The 16,546-nt window shown below is 40.5% G+C and overlaps 2 protein-coding genes across 3 annotated transcripts in view; one reads left to right on the top strand and one right to left on the bottom strand.

The window, feature by feature from the left end:
- The window catches only part of lrp2a (low density lipoprotein receptor-related protein 2a), a 44,487-nt gene extending 32,792 nt beyond the window's left edge, over positions 1 to 11,695 (top strand). Inside the window, exons 56-81 of the mRNA XM_068328534.1 lie at positions 69 to 246; positions 570 to 766; positions 940 to 1,185; positions 1,781 to 1,909; positions 4,299 to 4,418; positions 5,169 to 5,285; positions 5,584 to 5,700; positions 5,781 to 5,918; positions 6,032 to 6,154; positions 6,278 to 6,406; positions 7,041 to 7,172; positions 7,268 to 7,399; positions 7,516 to 7,659; positions 7,741 to 7,906; positions 7,990 to 8,118; positions 8,198 to 8,421; positions 8,539 to 8,718; positions 9,169 to 9,288; positions 9,458 to 9,548; positions 9,690 to 9,757; positions 10,156 to 10,273; positions 10,373 to 10,493; positions 10,692 to 10,802; positions 11,186 to 11,296; positions 11,377 to 11,448; positions 11,518 to 11,695. Coding sequence (XP_068184635.1) covers positions 69 to 246; positions 570 to 766; positions 940 to 1,185; positions 1,781 to 1,909; positions 4,299 to 4,418; positions 5,169 to 5,285; positions 5,584 to 5,700; positions 5,781 to 5,918; positions 6,032 to 6,154; positions 6,278 to 6,406; positions 7,041 to 7,172; positions 7,268 to 7,399; positions 7,516 to 7,659; positions 7,741 to 7,906; positions 7,990 to 8,118; positions 8,198 to 8,421; positions 8,539 to 8,718; positions 9,169 to 9,288; positions 9,458 to 9,548; positions 9,690 to 9,757; positions 10,156 to 10,273; positions 10,373 to 10,493; positions 10,692 to 10,802; positions 11,186 to 11,296; positions 11,377 to 11,448; positions 11,518 to 11,685 — 3,581 coding nt within the window. The 3' untranslated portion in view covers positions 11,686 to 11,695. The remainder of the gene's footprint in view (positions 1 to 68; positions 247 to 569; positions 767 to 939; positions 1,186 to 1,780; positions 1,910 to 4,298; positions 4,419 to 5,168; positions 5,286 to 5,583; positions 5,701 to 5,780; positions 5,919 to 6,031; positions 6,155 to 6,277; positions 6,407 to 7,040; positions 7,173 to 7,267; positions 7,400 to 7,515; positions 7,660 to 7,740; positions 7,907 to 7,989; positions 8,119 to 8,197; positions 8,422 to 8,538; positions 8,719 to 9,168; positions 9,289 to 9,457; positions 9,549 to 9,689; positions 9,758 to 10,155; positions 10,274 to 10,372; positions 10,494 to 10,691; positions 10,803 to 11,185; positions 11,297 to 11,376; positions 11,449 to 11,517) is intronic.
- Positions 11,696 to 12,700: 1,005 nt separating this feature from the next.
- On the bottom strand, positions 12,701 to 16,229 carry rdh1 (retinol dehydrogenase 1). Of its 2 annotated transcripts, XM_068328531.1 has the most exons (6): positions 16,168 to 16,229; positions 15,237 to 15,272; positions 14,798 to 15,128; positions 13,471 to 13,729; positions 13,002 to 13,165; positions 12,701 to 12,931 (listed from the first exon to the last, which is right to left on the bottom strand). In XM_068328531.1, the coding sequence occupies exons 1-6, from the start codon at positions 16,189 to 16,191 to the stop codon at positions 12,708 to 12,710; spliced, it is 1,038 nt and encodes a 345-aa protein (XP_068184632.1). In that variant the 5' UTR covers positions 16,192 to 16,229; the 3' UTR covers positions 12,701 to 12,707. The 2 variants fall into 2 exon arrangements, with proteins under 2 accessions (XP_068184632.1, XP_068184631.1); XM_068328530.1 differs by lacking the exon at positions 16,168 to 16,229 and having other exon boundaries at positions 15,237 to 15,338.
- Positions 16,230 to 16,546: the final 317 nt, after the last annotated feature.

Genomic DNA, 16,546 nt, shown 5'->3' with positions numbered 1-16,546 from the left:
CAATACCCGGCCTTTGTTGGCCCAGCTGCAGTGAATTGAGACCAAAAGACTTCCTCTTCCTGTGATAGTAAACAATCCCTGTGTGGTGAACAATGGAGGCTGCTCTCACCTGTGCCTGATCCGTCACGGGGGACGGGAACACACCTGCGAATGCCCTGACCATTTCCTGACTGTTCAAATAGGAGGTGTGACCCGGTGTCTCCCCATGTGCACCAGCACCCAGTACAGATGTGCTAACAATGAACGGTTTGTTAAGACAACTTCCTGTGGGGTACCTTGTGATTTGATTTTTTTTTTTGGTGCAGCTTTTTGACTATTAGATTTTCTTGGTAATTTCATCGTCATGTCAGTTATAAAGGATTAATGGTACTTGTTATCTCATGCATGGGGGTTATTAAGGTAATATCCAACTTAAAGATCGAGCAGTTTACAAAAATGCATCTATTGTATGAAATTTCAAATAAAAAAATATCAATATGAATACACTACATGCAACTTTCATAGAATTTTTTTTTAACATTGTGTAAAATAAACACACTAAGCATCGATCCCTCGCTCTGCTTCATTAGGTGTATTCCTATCTGGTGGAAATGCGATGGTCAGAGGGACTGCAGAGATGGCTCAGACGAGCCCTCCACCTGCCCGGCTCGCCACTGCAGACTGGGACAGTTTCAATGCAATGATGGAAACTGCACCAGTCCACATTTCCTGTGCAACAGCCAGCAGGACTGCCATGATGGTTCAGATGAAGACCCTGTGCTATGTGGTTGGTTGTGTGCTCTTAACTGACTGTTATTACTAGCTATTATTGATGTACCCAGTCCATAATGCATTCTTTGAGACTCATGTTTTGTGCTTCTGGCCCAAATTGTATTCAAGAGTTGTATTTTTTATGTGTGCCATCAAACAGTCAACTAATTTGACTTGTATTCATTCTAGCTACACACCAGTGTGAAAGTCACCAGTGGAAATGTGCCAATAAGAGGTGTGTCCCTGAGTCCTGGCAGTGTGATGGTGAAGACGACTGCGGTGACCAGTCTGACGAGGACTCAACCCACTGCTCCACCAGGACCTGTAATCCGGGCCAATTCAAATGCCGCAATGGACGCTGTATTCCCCAGAGCTGGAAATGTGATGCTGATGATGATTGTGGTGACAACTCTGATGAACCGATAGAGGAGTGCAGTAAGTCACACACCTTTCTCCTTTTTTTTACTCTACTCATGCATGTGGATTGGTTAGGTAAACTCCCTCGAGCACTCGATGGAGAGTGTAGAGCTGGTCCAGGTTCTGCAATCAGGATGAAAACCGCCACCCCGGTCTGCCAATCCAGAGGTACTATCCCCGACTACCATACAATGTTACAGAGACGTGTCAAGCAAGACAATCCCTGCACATCCAGAGACTTGAGGTACTCAGGGCGAATCTCATCCACCCCCGGTGCCGTGCCCCTTGGCAACCACCTCAGTGACTTCAGCTCCAGTGATGGAAGAGTCCACCTCTGAGGCCTCAGCCTCCGCTCCTTCCATGGAAGACATGGTAGTGGGATTGAGGAGATCCTTGAAGTATTCCTTCCATCGCCTGACAAGCTTCCCACTGTGAAGAGTGTTGGAGGAATAAATGAAAAAATCTAAGTTGCATTACAATAAAAACTTTGAGAGACCTTATATCAAAACTTTTGAGTGAGACTTGTTTTATCAGACTTTTTACACATATATTTTAAGAAGAATTGTCCCTGTCTTTCCTTCCTTCAACTAACAATTATGGTATTTTTCCACAGTGGGTCCAGCGTATCGATGTGACAACCACACACAGTTTGACTGCCAGACCAACTACCGTTGTGTGCCACTCTGGTCTGTTTGCAACGGCCACAATGACTGTAGAGACAACAGCGATGAGCAAGGCTGTGGTGAGTAATGACCACCATTGTTGGGGTTCTGTTCAAGTCGTGGAGATAAGTTGAAAATTGTTTTCAAAACTCTCCATCCCTGGTTGATCAAGTCATCTATTTACTGAAAGCTCCATTCTTCCAGATACTTTTGAGGGTTTAAACGCTTAGAACATTGAAATAACTTATTTGCAAGGAGTGAGTGAAGGGCAATTAGCAACACCTTAACCTCCTGTGGAACATTACACAGTGAGGTAGTGGGAGGTGCTGATGGAGAGGGTCTCGCCACTCACCCTCCCCCACCATTTGAGAGTGCTGCAGATTTATGAGCTGTCAGGTGGTATGGGTCTATGTTTAAGTGTGTGTTGTTGCTCTGTCCTTGCGTGGGGGCAGGGTTCACAAAAGTCTCTTTGTACTTCGCTACGATCCAAACACACCCGCCATGGTCCTCCCGTCTCTTATCAGAGGCCCTCGCTCCATTAGTGCCATGCCCGCGCAGGACGGGAGATCCGTGCTAATCTTCCCGTAAGAATGTAGCAGATGGGCCAGGTGGAGGGCTAGGAGGGCAAGACTAGCTAGCACCGCGCTATCTTTGACCCCCCAGTACTGTGTGGTAGAGACGGCTCAGACTAGCTCTCCTCCACTCCTTTCTCGTCTGTGCTTCTCATCCCCTGCAGTCTTATCCTCTGTAGACACATACTGGCATGGGTAGAGGTCACCCATCTGTCCATAGTATGCTGCTCTCCTCCCTATTTGCACTTTAATTAAAAACAAAATGCCTTTCGTTTCTGACTGACACTAATTTCTTCAAATTATAAAGGTTTTCAGTTGTTTGGAACAGATGTTTATACTGTTAATTAGTAGAATTATTGTGTGATACACAGCTAGTTCGTCCATAATAATGGAACAGAGAAGAGAGAGAGAGAGAGAGAGAGAGAGAGAGAGAGAGAGAGAGAGAGAGAGAGGTTCAACAACAGAAGCTGCTGTTAATGATGCTTATAAATCTGTGCTGAACATTAAGAGCACATCTCATTCAAAAGCCCCAAAAGAAACTACATCTTTCAGAGTGACTGAGGTAAAATCAGCACTTTTGTGAAATACTGTCAACATTTAGAGGACATTATAATCTTTTTCAAGGTTTAGTTCAGTTCAGTTCAAGAAAGAAAGAAATGTGATTTACAAAATTGGTAACAAATAGATAAACACTTCATACAATAACACATGGGATGAAACAAAATAACAGCAACACCCAAAACAGGAAGAAAAAATTATTTTCATTAAAAGATTTCATATTGCAACACTGATAATAAAAGTAACAGTACATGCTGAGCAGTACAGTCGAGGTTAGAGCAGATTAAGTGTTAACAATCTGTTTCTCTTTAGCATGAAAAGTCAGTATCTCCAAACAAATGGGAAAAGAACAAATTCCCCCAAGACAAGAAGTTTGAAGCTGGCCAATGTCTTTCTTTCATAATGTGTCTGTGATAAATATCATCCAGAGAAAGCTGCTTAATACTGTTTTAACTGTTTAACATATTTAACAGACAGTTTTTATTACGCATAAAAAATGTTACCATGCCAAGAGATAAAATAAGAACGGTTTTAAAATGGGTTCAACCGAAAAATTTTAAAATAGAATCATCAGTGCCTTGTGATGTTTTACTAGATTGAATTATTTCTATGGTCATGACTGAGTTTCTTGTTGACCACTGTCCCCATGTACTAGTGACAGTCAGCTTTTCCTCAAGTTTGTCTTTGGTTGTACTTGATGGATTGATGCAGGTTTTCTTTTGAAAAGCGATGCCCATCTCTTTTGTTTCATGACCATTTCCCTTCGGGTGTGTTGGAGTGATCGTCACATCACTTCTCAAAATCCTCAACAACTGATCAACTAGAACCAAGGCAGTCACAGACTGCAACATCCCGCAACACCCCTGAATTCAAAATTTTACCCTAACCTACTTGCATAGGTCAAAGATCAACACTAGTGCTCTCACCTACTTTCATAGATCAAAGCAGTAGTTTTGATCTAGCTTTGGTCTACAGTCTTACTCACACTGGCCTTCTCCCTCATCTATCTTATCTGGTTCCTGAGTGTACAAAAGTTAAAATTTGACCTTGATCTAGTTTTCTCAAGGTCATCATCTCATTTTCATCCGCTTTAATATGCTTTTTGTTACATCTTTCTATCTGCAACGGTTGCAAAGATATTTGGTGGACGAACGAACGCTGACAATTACAATAAATCACCACTTTGAAAGCGGGATGCAATGATGGACAGCTCCTGGAGGAGACTGATTGAAACTGTATGCTAAAGGTGGAAAAATAGTTTTTGTGACAGGATAAGTGAAGGAGATTAGTCAGGTGATCATAAGGATTTGAAGTTTTTCACAGACCTTTCCTTTCCCAGATGAAGTGACCTGTGATCCTAATGGAGACTTCCGTTGTGAAAACCACCGCTGCATCCCGCTGAGGTGGAGATGTGATGGGGATGATGACTGCGGGGACAACTCTGATGAACATAGTTGCAGTGAGTGCTCTTCACTGTCACTGATAAATCTTTATTAAGTTGCATCGGAGTGTTTGGTTTGACTCCTCGCAGAATTGTGACGACTGAAAATCTGTTAAGATGCTTTGGAAATCATATAAATATCTTCTACTTTGGCTCATTGTGGAGGGATTCTAGTGTAGCTCCTGTAAATTGTACAAATAAAAGAGTGTTGATAAAAAATAATAGTCCTGCTATAATTTTATCAAACATCAGGGAGGTTTTGTAAGAGGCTCAACACTACTGCTGACAGTGGATTGCAGCAAGAGGTACAGTAGTCTTATCAGCTGCTGCAGAAACATGCTGTCCTCAGAATGTCAGGAAGAAGGAGTGGAGCCTGTCACCTTTTGCCCCGGAGAATTTAAACATGTCTAAGAACATGCCATTTAATAGTGATAATGCAAGTTAAATCATTGTGGTAATGCTTCCCAACTGATGCCAACAGAGTTTGTCTCTAGTGAACATGAGCTGTCTGCAGAGTAACAGCTGCACAAACTGCTTGATATAATAGCTGTGTTATTTCACCATATGGATGGCAATGATAAGCTTCATTTAAAATTCCTTGACTTTGAAAATGTTGTTAAGTTGATTAAGACTCACTGCAGCTTTTGACACTCCTTCGATTGATGCGTACTGGTTAGTTTTGTGGAAAGTTAATGAATTTAAAGAACCTTTCTACATTTGCATGATGCCACACTGTTAAATTAACGTTTTCTTCATTTCTTCCACCAGCTCCACGTGCATGCACGGAGAGCGAATTTCGTTGTGATAATCTGCACTGCATTCCTGATCGTTGGGTCTGTGACCATGACAACGACTGTGAGGACAACTCAGATGAAAGGGACTGTGGTAAGTGGAGGCTCTTTGTTGGCTTGCTGTTTTTGGATGAACAGAGGGCTGCAGTAAACAAAGAAGAAATCAAACTTTAAGTTTTAATGTAGAAAAGCAGGACCACATACTGTTAGCGTCACAAAAATAGTTTATTTGTTCTGTTTCCTAGTCCTGCTAGAATACTTTGGATGCCCATAGAAAGAAAAACATCCTCAGTGTGTCACCCTGTAGTCAGGACAAAGCTCCACACCTCCACGGTTGAATGATACTTGTGCGTAAAGTAATGCTGCACCTACTGGTTCTGCGTTTGTTGCAGAGTTGCGAACTTGTCATCCTGGTTATTTCCAGTGTGGGAGTGGACATTGTATCGCTGAACGATTCAAATGTGACGGCAACATCGACTGCCTTGACTACACAGACGAGACGTCTTGCCGTAAGTGACTCACACTGAATGGTCTTTAATTGTGAGTTTGGTCACAAACTTAAAGTTTACAGTACGGTTCTCACTTTCAGCAACCCGCTTTCCCAATGGCACATACTGCCACCCCTCTATGTTTGAGTGCAAAAACCATGTATGTGTCCATCCTCATTGGAAATGTGATGGAGACAATGACTGTGGGGATAATTCAGATGAGGAGCTGCATCTCTGCCGTAAGAAATCCTGCTCATACAAAATCGATGCTTGATCCTTATCCTACTCAGAATGAGATCATCGTCACATTTTCAACATTTTTTTAAGACAACCTGTTTTTACTGATTCACAGTGGAAATCCAATGTGAGACTCCCTTTCGTTTCCGCTGTGACAACAACCGCTGCATCTACACTCATGAGCTGTGTAACTCTGTCGATGACTGCGGCGATGGGTCCGATGAGAGACAGGAAAACTGTAAGTCTGATAGTTGGTAGCTGGGGGTTTACTTTGCCTACTCGTCCTCATATCATGCTGTATTTCCTTTATTGGACGTAACTTCTCTGAGTCTCCTGACTTGATGTGTTTCTGTCTGTCAAGGCCAAGGCCCAACTCACGGACCCTGTGCAGATGATGAGTACAAATGCAGTAATAGACAGTGTATCCCGCTGCAGTATGCCTGTGATGATTATGATGACTGTGGAGACCAGTCAGACGAGCTGGGCTGCCGTGAGTTCGAAAACAAAGAGTATATATATATATATATATATATAAGGCGTTTTTTAAGGAATAAAGACAAAGAAATCCACTGGCATTGTTTCATTCTAAGAAGTGTGACATTTATACTGCTGATTTACAAAGAACCATTTTAGATAGATAGATAGATAGATAGATAAATAGATAGATAGATAGATAGATAGATAGATAGATAGATAGATAGATAGATAGATAGATAGATAGATAGATAGATAGATAGATAGATAGATTGATAGATTGATAGATAGATAGATAGATAGATAGATAGATAGATAGATAGATAGATAGATAGATAGATAGATAGTGCTTCAGAAGAAGATTTTTTGCAGAAAAACTTCAATCACATTTAGAACATTTTACAATTCAGTGTTCAATTTAGTGTTCAAAAACACTGTACTAATTTTTATATTGTATTTCCCTTTGTTTATTGGTGAAAGAAAGAAAGAAAGATAGACATATTCTTTATTAATCCCGGAGGAAATTGCATAGTCTTTCATTTTCAAAGTCTTTCATATCGACTTCCTTTCGATCGACTGAAAACAAATAGAAACTAAGCCGTGACCGTTTTCTACACGAGTGTCACGCTGTTTGTTTTTGTACTTGACAGACCGTGGCCATACACACACATGCAGTGATAACATCTGTGAACATAACTGCACCGACCTGTCAGATGGAGGCTTACTCTGTTCGTGCCGGTCTGGCTACAAGCCCAGAATGACAGAAAAACACACCTGCGAGGGTAAATGACACATCAGTTTATCTTAACACAGTTCAGAGATGAATATTTGTCCACATTCACTTCATATTTATAATTTCTTTTTCCTGTGGAAACAGACGTGAATGAGTGTGAGGTGTATGGCACATGTCCCCAGGAGTGCCAGAACACTAAGGGAAGCTACGAGTGTTTTTGTGCTGAAGGTTTTCTCTCCTTCGGTGAGCCACCTGGGACAGAGTGCGCTGCCCAGGGTAAGAGTTTTGCGTTCACATATCAGAAAAATTCTCATCAAATGTTTGCATTTACTATCAAGTTAAAGAAAAACCGCAATGAATTTGCTAATAGCACTCAGCTCACCTCTGTGTAGGAAATCCACCAGTGCTGCTACTGCCAGACAATGTTCGCATCCGCCGCTTCAACCTGTCATCTGAACAGTATTCAGATTATGTGGACAATGCTGAGCACATCCAAGCCTTGGACTACCTGTGGGATCCAGACGGACAAGGACTCAGTGAGACCCCTCATAACTCTGTACTGCTACAGGAAATAATGAAAAAACTTTAGGTAATATTCATCCCTTGTTGTGCTGTAGGTATTGTGTACTGGACAGTTCTGGGTCGTGGATCTGAGTTTGGCTCAATCAAACGTGCCTACATGACCACATTTAATGATCATGGCAGCAACCCAGTGAAAGATGTGGATCTGAACCTCAGATACATCGCTAAACCTGATGGCATTGCTCTGGACTGGGTTGGCGGGTAATCGAAATGATTCTAAGTCAAGCACTGGAAAGTTTGAAAGTGGTCTCTTTCAAAGACCTCATATTTATCACGTCTTACAGGCACATTTATTGGACAGATTCAGGCACCAATCGAATTGAAGTGGCAAAACTAGATGGACGGTACAGGAAGTGGTTGATCCACACAGACCTCGACCAGCCTGCTGCTATTGTTGTCAATCCATCACTTGGGTATGAAAATATGTAATCCACATTCTTCATAGGGCTGAATGATATTACAGTCGTGATAAGACTTTTGTGTCTGTGGCAGGATGATGTACTGGACAGACTGGGGCCGGACACCCAGAATAGAATCAGCATGGATGGACGGTCAGCACCGAGAGGTGCTGGTGAAGGAGGACGACCTTGGCTGGCCTACTGGGCTGGCTGTAGACTATTTGAATGGAAATCGGATATACTGGTGTGACTCCAAAGAAAATGTGATTGAGTCTATGAAGCCTGATGGCACCAACAGGAAGATCGTCCTATCAGGAGGTCAGAGTACTGAGATGTGGGGCAGGCAAACACACAGGACGTGATAGCAACGGCACTGAGCCATCAAGTATTTAATTTGAAATATGCAATTAAATCATTGTGTCTCATCTCTCTCAGACATTGGACATCCTTATAGTCTGGATGTATTTGAGGGACATGTGTACTGGACAACAAAAGGCAAAGGCGAAGTATGGAGGACTAACAAGTTTGGAAATGGAAATAAAGTCAAGGTTCTAACCATTAATCCCTGGCTGACACAAGTTCGCATTTACCAAGAGCACCGACACAACCAGTCAGGTCAGAACATGGGGGGAGTCATAGAATTGGGTTTCAGAGGGAATATTTTAATCTTATTTTGTTTCGTTTAGGGTATCACATAAATGGATGTTGTATTGCTACTGAGTGTGCTCTCAGTATGATACTTGTAATGAAAATAAAAAAATTAGGAATAGATTTCACAACTTAATGAGGGTTGATTCCACATAAACAGTCACGTCTGATCATCCACCATCACAAGAGTAAAGTAAAATGCATTTTAAGGCAAGTTGTCAAACTAAATTTATGCTACTTCAATTTTACTACTACTTTTACTTCTTCAAACTACCGAGTACTGGATAAATTGAGGATAGTAAACAGCTTGTCTTTATCTGGAAAGCAGTTTTCCACGTTATAAATTCTTTAGGTTCACACAAAATTAAAGTTTAATGATTTAAGTCAAGGCACGATATCCGTCGTTTCTCTTTTCAGTACCGAACCCATGTAAGACTGTGTGCAGCCACCTCTGTCTCCTCCGCCCTGGGGGCTACACATGCGCCTGTCCGCAAGGGTCTTCTCCAGTGGAGTTTGACTCTAACGAATGTGACGCAGGTAAACCTCAGTGAATTTTCTGCCTGCACTTTGTGCTGGCTCTATTGCATCTTATTTTGCATTCATACCCCCCCATGTGCATGGCTGCTCCTGTGCGGTTTTGTTAAATGTGGATGACATACGTGTACTTTTATCGTTGACTGCATATGCCTGGCTTTTGCTCTTGCAGCCATTGAAGCGCCTGTTGCAATGCCTCTTGCATGTAGATGCATGAATGGTGGAACCTGCTACACTGATGAAGGCGGTCTGCCGAAGTGCAAGTGAGTCCAGTAGCAGGTTCCATTTACACCAGTGACTGATTGGTTCAGCAGTGATATTTAGTAATGTCTGCTGTTTTTCAAATACAGTTCAGGGTTTTGTTTCCCGATGTAAAAATGTATGTGCATTATGACTTCCTGCAGATGCCCATACGGTTATGTGGGCAGCTATTGTGAGATGGGAAAGTCAAGAGGTGCCCCAGCAGGAACAGGTACTGCAATCCACCCCTTATCTCACTTTTAAGGTATTCTCATTCAGAGTTTGGTCAATGCCTGGAAGCCTGTTAGACCTGCAGTAGTTATTTTGTGGCAACTAGGGTATCAGTAATGATCTGTTGAATTTACTGGAGCAGATCAAGGCCAAACATGATGAATTCACCCTCCTTGCTTATCTACTTTTACTACCTACCTTCTTCTCAGGCTTGGCACAGCAGCAAATGTTGACTGGCTAACCTTTTTATATAAAACAGCCAAGTAATTCATTGATTTATCGCTATGTCATTTCTCCAGTGCTTTAGGAAACTAATGAAGCATACAGTAATGGACTAGTCAGTGTTACTGTAAGTGTGTCTAATATTTTTAAATTAAATATTGTAAAACATTTCTTTAGCTGTGGCTGTTCTCCTGGCGGTTATTATCATCCTGATTACTGGAGCTTTGGCTGTTGGGGTTTTCCTCAACTACAAACGAACAGGATCTTTCATCCCCTCCATGCCCAAACTACCCAGGTATCTCAGCTCTTTGTGTTTAGGAACAGAAACCATCCAACAGGCACTCTTCAAGGAATGTAGATCAAAGTTCAAACTAGAGACCCTTTTTTTAACCAGTCTCAGCAGCTTGGTGAAGTCAGCGGACACAGGGAATGGGGTCACGTTTCGCTCAGGTGATAATGTTGACCTTGGACCATCACACATTGGGGTGTCGTTCATTGACACAGCCATGCAGATGGTAAGACCTTTAGTGATACCTGTTAAAGACTTCCTGTTTGTTTGTTTTTGCATGAACCTCTCTATATGGTGTTGATCTATAAGTCTAACTTTAGTATCCCTTGATGAACTGTATCACCAGCAGCTCATTAACAATCCGTGTGTCATTTAATTTGGAAAATGGTTGCATCAGCAATCACATTAATGTCATATCTAACAGGATGATAATTTTGCGATGGAAGTTGGACGGCAACCAATAACATTTGAGAACCCTTTATATGCCGCTGCATCTGGAGTGTCTGCTGATCCTGCAGTCATTCACGCCACACAGGTACTCGTATAACTTCACTTGAAGACTGAATATACATGAAACACATGAGACCGTTTTCTTTTCTGCTACCACACAGTTTATACATTTCCAACAAATATCTAAAAAATATTGACAAATATGTAGAATTTACAAAGTGAATTTGTTTATATCAGATTTTCTATCAGACGTCTTTCTTTAAGTGTATAATTGTCATATTCCTGTGGGATGAAACATAAATTGTAAACAAAGCCAGTATATTTTGACATTCTCGTATTTTATATTCATGGATATGTGTACGTTTCTTTATTATTCCTTGAACCTTTCTTATTAATACATCTACATTTATGATTATTTTAGTCTGTGAGTCCTGTTTTCATGTCTGATATAACTGAATTCTTTCACAGGTTACTGTGAATGTGAGCAGTGAGCAGTTAGAGAATAACTTTGTGAACCCATCTTATCACGGTGGCCAGTGCTTAGTGAACACGTCATCTCTCAGCGCTACACCTGTGCAGGTGTGTCTCCTGTGTATATTATAAAACCATACATACAACCATACATGCTGGTGTCACCTCGCTGTTTTGACTGTTTGTAGGAGTCAAAGTGGAGCCTGTTCAAGAGGAAATTGAAGCCCAGCACCACGTTTGAAAACCCGTCTTATTCAGAGGTAAATCTGCACAATTTCAAGTCACCAGTTATAACAAAACCAGCGTGTTAACCAACTGTTATTCTCCAGATGAAGGATGAAAAGCCTGTTGGAGGCAGCGGGGACCCTTCAGCCCTGGATCCTTCTGTGTTTGTCCCCCGAACCAAACCTCAGAAGAGTCGTCCCTGCACCTTTTCACCAACTGAGGACAGTTTCAAAGACACAGCCAACCTCGTGAAAGAGGACAGTGACGTATAACGACTCTTTCACAGAGAGCAATCAAAAAAAAAAAAAGAAAAACACACTTTGCACAGAATATATTTTTTTATGCAGCCTGTGTACAAAACTCAAATTGTTTTAAGTAGACAAATACATTTCTATTGAATGAAGAAAAACGTCTGCTGTGATGATGCCTTCACACATTTGTTATGCCAATTCTTGTGTAAATGTTTTCTTTACTCTGGTGTACAATGTGTATATCTTGCACTGAAGCTGCTGATAGAAATGTTAATAAGTTGTATATTTGTAAATTTGAACAATAAGAACTTGTTGGAAAATAGATCTTATGAATAATTCAACTTAAACACAGTAATAAACAAATGTACGCTGCATACTGAATGTACAGCATCTATATTATTGAAGGTTATGGTGTTGAGTAATGTGGTTTTGTTTTTGCCACTGAACAAAATTGAAGATATACTTACTCTTACTCTTTTATGTTTATATACCTCATCTCAGGGCGGGAAACTAGTTAAAGCAAGAAGAGTTGGTTTTAAACTAATATCATTACATTCTAGAAGGTATGTGTTCCAGTTTAAACAGATGCAAACTAATGTCTAGCTTTTGTTCTCTCACTCAATGATTTTCACAGCAATGATGTTGGAACAATGGCCAAAATTGTTTGGAAGTATACTTGAACATGCCTGTGTTTGTTGCATGGAAATGAATCTACATAGCTGATTATCTTAAAGAGCAACACATGACCTGAGGATGCAATTTTAGGAAGTCATAAACACACAGTAAATTCTTAACCGTACAGATTGATCTATTTTGAGTCATAATGAGGATAAATTAAAAACTCCTATCTGTGATCATCCACAACATGTCCATATGGTTTAAATTGATGCTGCTGAGACACAAATGAATAAATTTCCTATTTTCTAGCACAGTCTGGATGTTGTTTTTTTTAACCTTACCATTCAAAAAGACTTATTTCATCACTTATCATGCATGCACACAAACGCACTAAATATCTGTCACTACTTGACAGGTGTTTTGGCTTATCTCTTTTCAACCTTATGTGAAGGAAGAAGCACACCAGCAATAAAGTCTGACACAAATGAGGGGAGGTAGGACAGAGGAATCCAGAGAAGCTTGGCATCCCAGCCTGCGCTGTAACGTGTGCGGGGGAAGCGAGCTGTCAGAGCTTGCTCCATACACCCAGTCACCTTAGAAATGTCTGGACTGCACAGGATGCCCAAGGAAAAGGCTTGACATTTTAGGTCTGATGGGAACAAATAAAGAACAGGGGTCATTTTATACATTACTGGAAAGTTATCTGCACCTCTACTCACATTCATCAAAGTATGCTGGTCCATAGGAGTCTTTGACGTCTGGGGGGAGGCGGCTCCACAGCCTCTTCAGGTCAGCTTCGATCAGATCTCTCTGGGTCACTGCTGTCTTGAAGAAACCAGGCTCGATGATGCTCACTTTGATACCAAAGGGTTGCATGCCAACTCTGGACGCAAGAAGCAATCATCATCATCATCATCATCAGTATGCTCCTTTATCCCGTATATTACACAATTCTGCTAACGGTAAACATTCATTGGTGAAAACATGACGTCTTGTTGAAGGTTTTGAGAGAAGTCCAAGGCATAACCTGAGGTTGTGATCATAATTTGAATATCTAAAATATGATCTGTCTGTTTGTTAAAGACTCTGAAAAAGTAAAATATAGTGTAAATCAATTTGTAGGAGGATAATCTTAAACTTGTCCTAATCTTAACAGCATGTGTTATAAATGTGTTTTCTTCCTGCTACCTGAGCGAGTCGGAGAAGGCTTCCACTCCGTATTTGGATGGGCAGTACCCTCCTCCAACGAGAGTCAGTCTGCCCAGAACACTGGCCACATTTACCACTCTGCCCTGAGCCTTTTTCAGCAGTGGCAGAAACTGAAGGGTCACCTCAATCAACCCGATAAGATTCACATCCAAGACCTTTTGGAAATCCTCCAACTGCAACCATTCTGGTGGAGCGATGGGTATGGACCTACCAGCATTATTCACCAGCCCCCACAAACCTGCAGAGAGACGAGGCAGGAACAATACAATGTGATGAGTTATTTACCCACACTCTAGGTGCATAACTTTACCTACACTGTAGGTAAATAACTACAGTGTAGGTAAATAACTGTAAATCTGAAATAAAGGATTGAAATGTCCTTTATCTCCTTCATTCCAGGTAAACTTCACGTACCGTATGCTTGTTGTCTTCAAATGAATCTCTGTTTTGACTTATACAGTATTTTAATAATAATAATTATATAATAAATAGAAACACTTTAATATTTATTATAATGACGAACTGATGATGGATTTACTGACACACAGAAAGCTATAGTGTAAATTCTATGCATTTGATCCAAATCTAATTGATAGCATTAGCCGAATTCTGTTACATTTGGACATCTTTCATCTCTGTAAACTCCATAATAGATCTTTGTTAATGATTTATCTTTACATTAAAGCAGAAAATAATGATTAAAAATGAAATTAATGACTAATACAAACCAATGATGTCTCAGTTAATGTGATGGACCAAGATTAAAATTTCAAATTATTTGTCTTATTTAAGAAGTTTACAACATACTACTACTATTGGTGAAGGACAGAGGCACGTATTAAAACTTTGTGTTACAGAAATTGGAATTTTTTTCCATTTCATGTTTAATCTTTCATCAAAGAGGTGTCCATTAGTCCATAGTACATTAAAAAATGTAGGAGTAAAAATGTACTTTTTTTGTTACTTTTTATTTTTTTTGGTTAGTAGGATTAGTTATATTCTATGCTCAATCCATCCAAAGGGAATTTCATAAAATCTAATGTAATTTTCCTATAAAACTGTGAGGGACAGCCTCTCACAGTAATCAGTGTGTCATTCAGATTTTACAGTTGATGCTTTACTGTGTTTCTGACTTTAAAATCTGGTTTTCTCCCATCTCTTTAAAAAAAAAAAAAGAGGGTGTGTTAGCTCAGTAGGAGGATGATGAGTTGATGATGGGATGGTCCAGGAGGCCTTTATCTCCTCCGGTGCCTCACTCTGTCTGGCACCATATCTAGGTTTACCCCCTGCCGTCCACCCGGCTCACCTCTCTCTCCGACCTCTTTGCTCACAAACTCCACCGCCCTCCTGATGCTTGCGCTGTCTGTAACATCCAGCAGGAGGGTTTTCAGTCTGGGGGAGGATGCTGCCACCAGATCTGTTGCAGCTTTCTCTGTGAAACATGCAGCTACGACAGCGAAACCTTTGGCATCCAGCTGTCTGGCCAGCAGATTCCCAAAGCCGCTGTCACAGCCTGTGATGAACACACGCTTCTGGCTGAAGCCATCCACCTTGAGGGAATCTCTGATGTACCAGCAGATGGCAACGAGAGCGGCCACCAGTAAAGCACAGGTTAAGGCCAGATGTGACAGGATTACCTAAAACATGCAGCCCACAACTTTTTCCTCTCAAAACACACTTTATTGAAGGTAAATATTCAATAAAAAGTAAATAAACAATAACTTTAAATGAAAAATCCAACATACCTCTATTAAACGTGACATCTGATCATCAGTTGATACCTGAGTGGGAAAACTCAGATATTCCTTCACATGTAAACATTTATCTCCTAAGCAGAAAAGATTCATGTGCTTTGCACACACCCCACCCCATCCTCATCAAACTACATGTTTACAAGTACTTAAGGCTAATCTATAACTAAACTTCCCAGAGGCCAACAGAGGATTTCAACATTGTTTTCCTGATGGTTTGTAATAATATGAAGACCATCAGGAGGAACATTAGGTAGCTCAATTCAGACCTGAGGTTGGCTCATTTAGCATTTCAGTAACACACCTCCAGTACACACAAGACACCCAAGTATATTTTTGGTATGTATTCCATTAACACTAATTTTAAAGCTACATACACGAATGAAATGTGAATCCCTCACACTCTAGCATACGTAAGATAGCTTAAGGTAGCTTTGCACATAATGCTGATTTCATGTTTCAGAGTTAAAACAAAGTACACTTGCACAAAATTCTGAGGAAATTTTATGAAGGTACTTCTTTTGTATTAACACTTTTAAGTCTTTCCACACCATTCTTTAAAATACTTTGATATTAAAAATTCAATCTTAGTTTTATTGGAGGACATAACAAAATTTTTTTTTTCTGTTGTAACATTTTTAAAAAAATGTTCACCATGGAGAGAACACACAAACACCTCACAGAAACAAATCAAACCCATAACCTTGTTGCTGTTAGACCACAGAGCTATTCCCACTGCACCACCATCCAGAAAATCAAATGACCAGAAATAGTCACTGACCCTAGAAGGAGGTTACCTTCTATAGTATCCAGTTTCACACAGCATTTTTAACTTGACCATATCTATCTGACAGCTACTGTCTGTCACTCAACCAAAAGACAGCTGCATATCATATCATATATATATATAATAACTTAAACGTACCATGGCTGGGTTGTTTGGTTCCATACAGAGACAATTCTCTCAGTGACTAGAGTGAGTAGTGGAGGCACAGGTTAAATTGTAATATTCTGTGTTGAGTGTGTCTGAAGTGTCAAGGTCCACCGTGGATAACAGCTGGGCTAAATGTTTCACCAATATAAGGTTGCGAAACAGACTACACCAAATTGCACGAGGCCTGAAATTGCTCAGGTCATCCCCTGAAAACTCTAATCAACACTTAAAAGGTTATGTTGAATAAAAACCATTCTTTGCATTCCATTATTTAAAAACAAAAATATTTTAGCACCTTAAAAACTTTAAACAGAATTACTGCAACATAAACCAAAGTACATGAAGATCAATAAAATGTGAGACAAGCACA

This window comes from Antennarius striatus, chromosome 12 (genome assembly GCF_040054535.1).
Source record: "Antennarius striatus isolate MH-2024 chromosome 12, ASM4005453v1, whole genome shotgun sequence".
Taxonomy (NCBI): domain Eukaryota; kingdom Metazoa; phylum Chordata; class Actinopteri; order Lophiiformes; family Antennariidae; genus Antennarius; species Antennarius striatus.
This window is presented reverse-complemented; position numbering and strand designations above follow the sequence as displayed.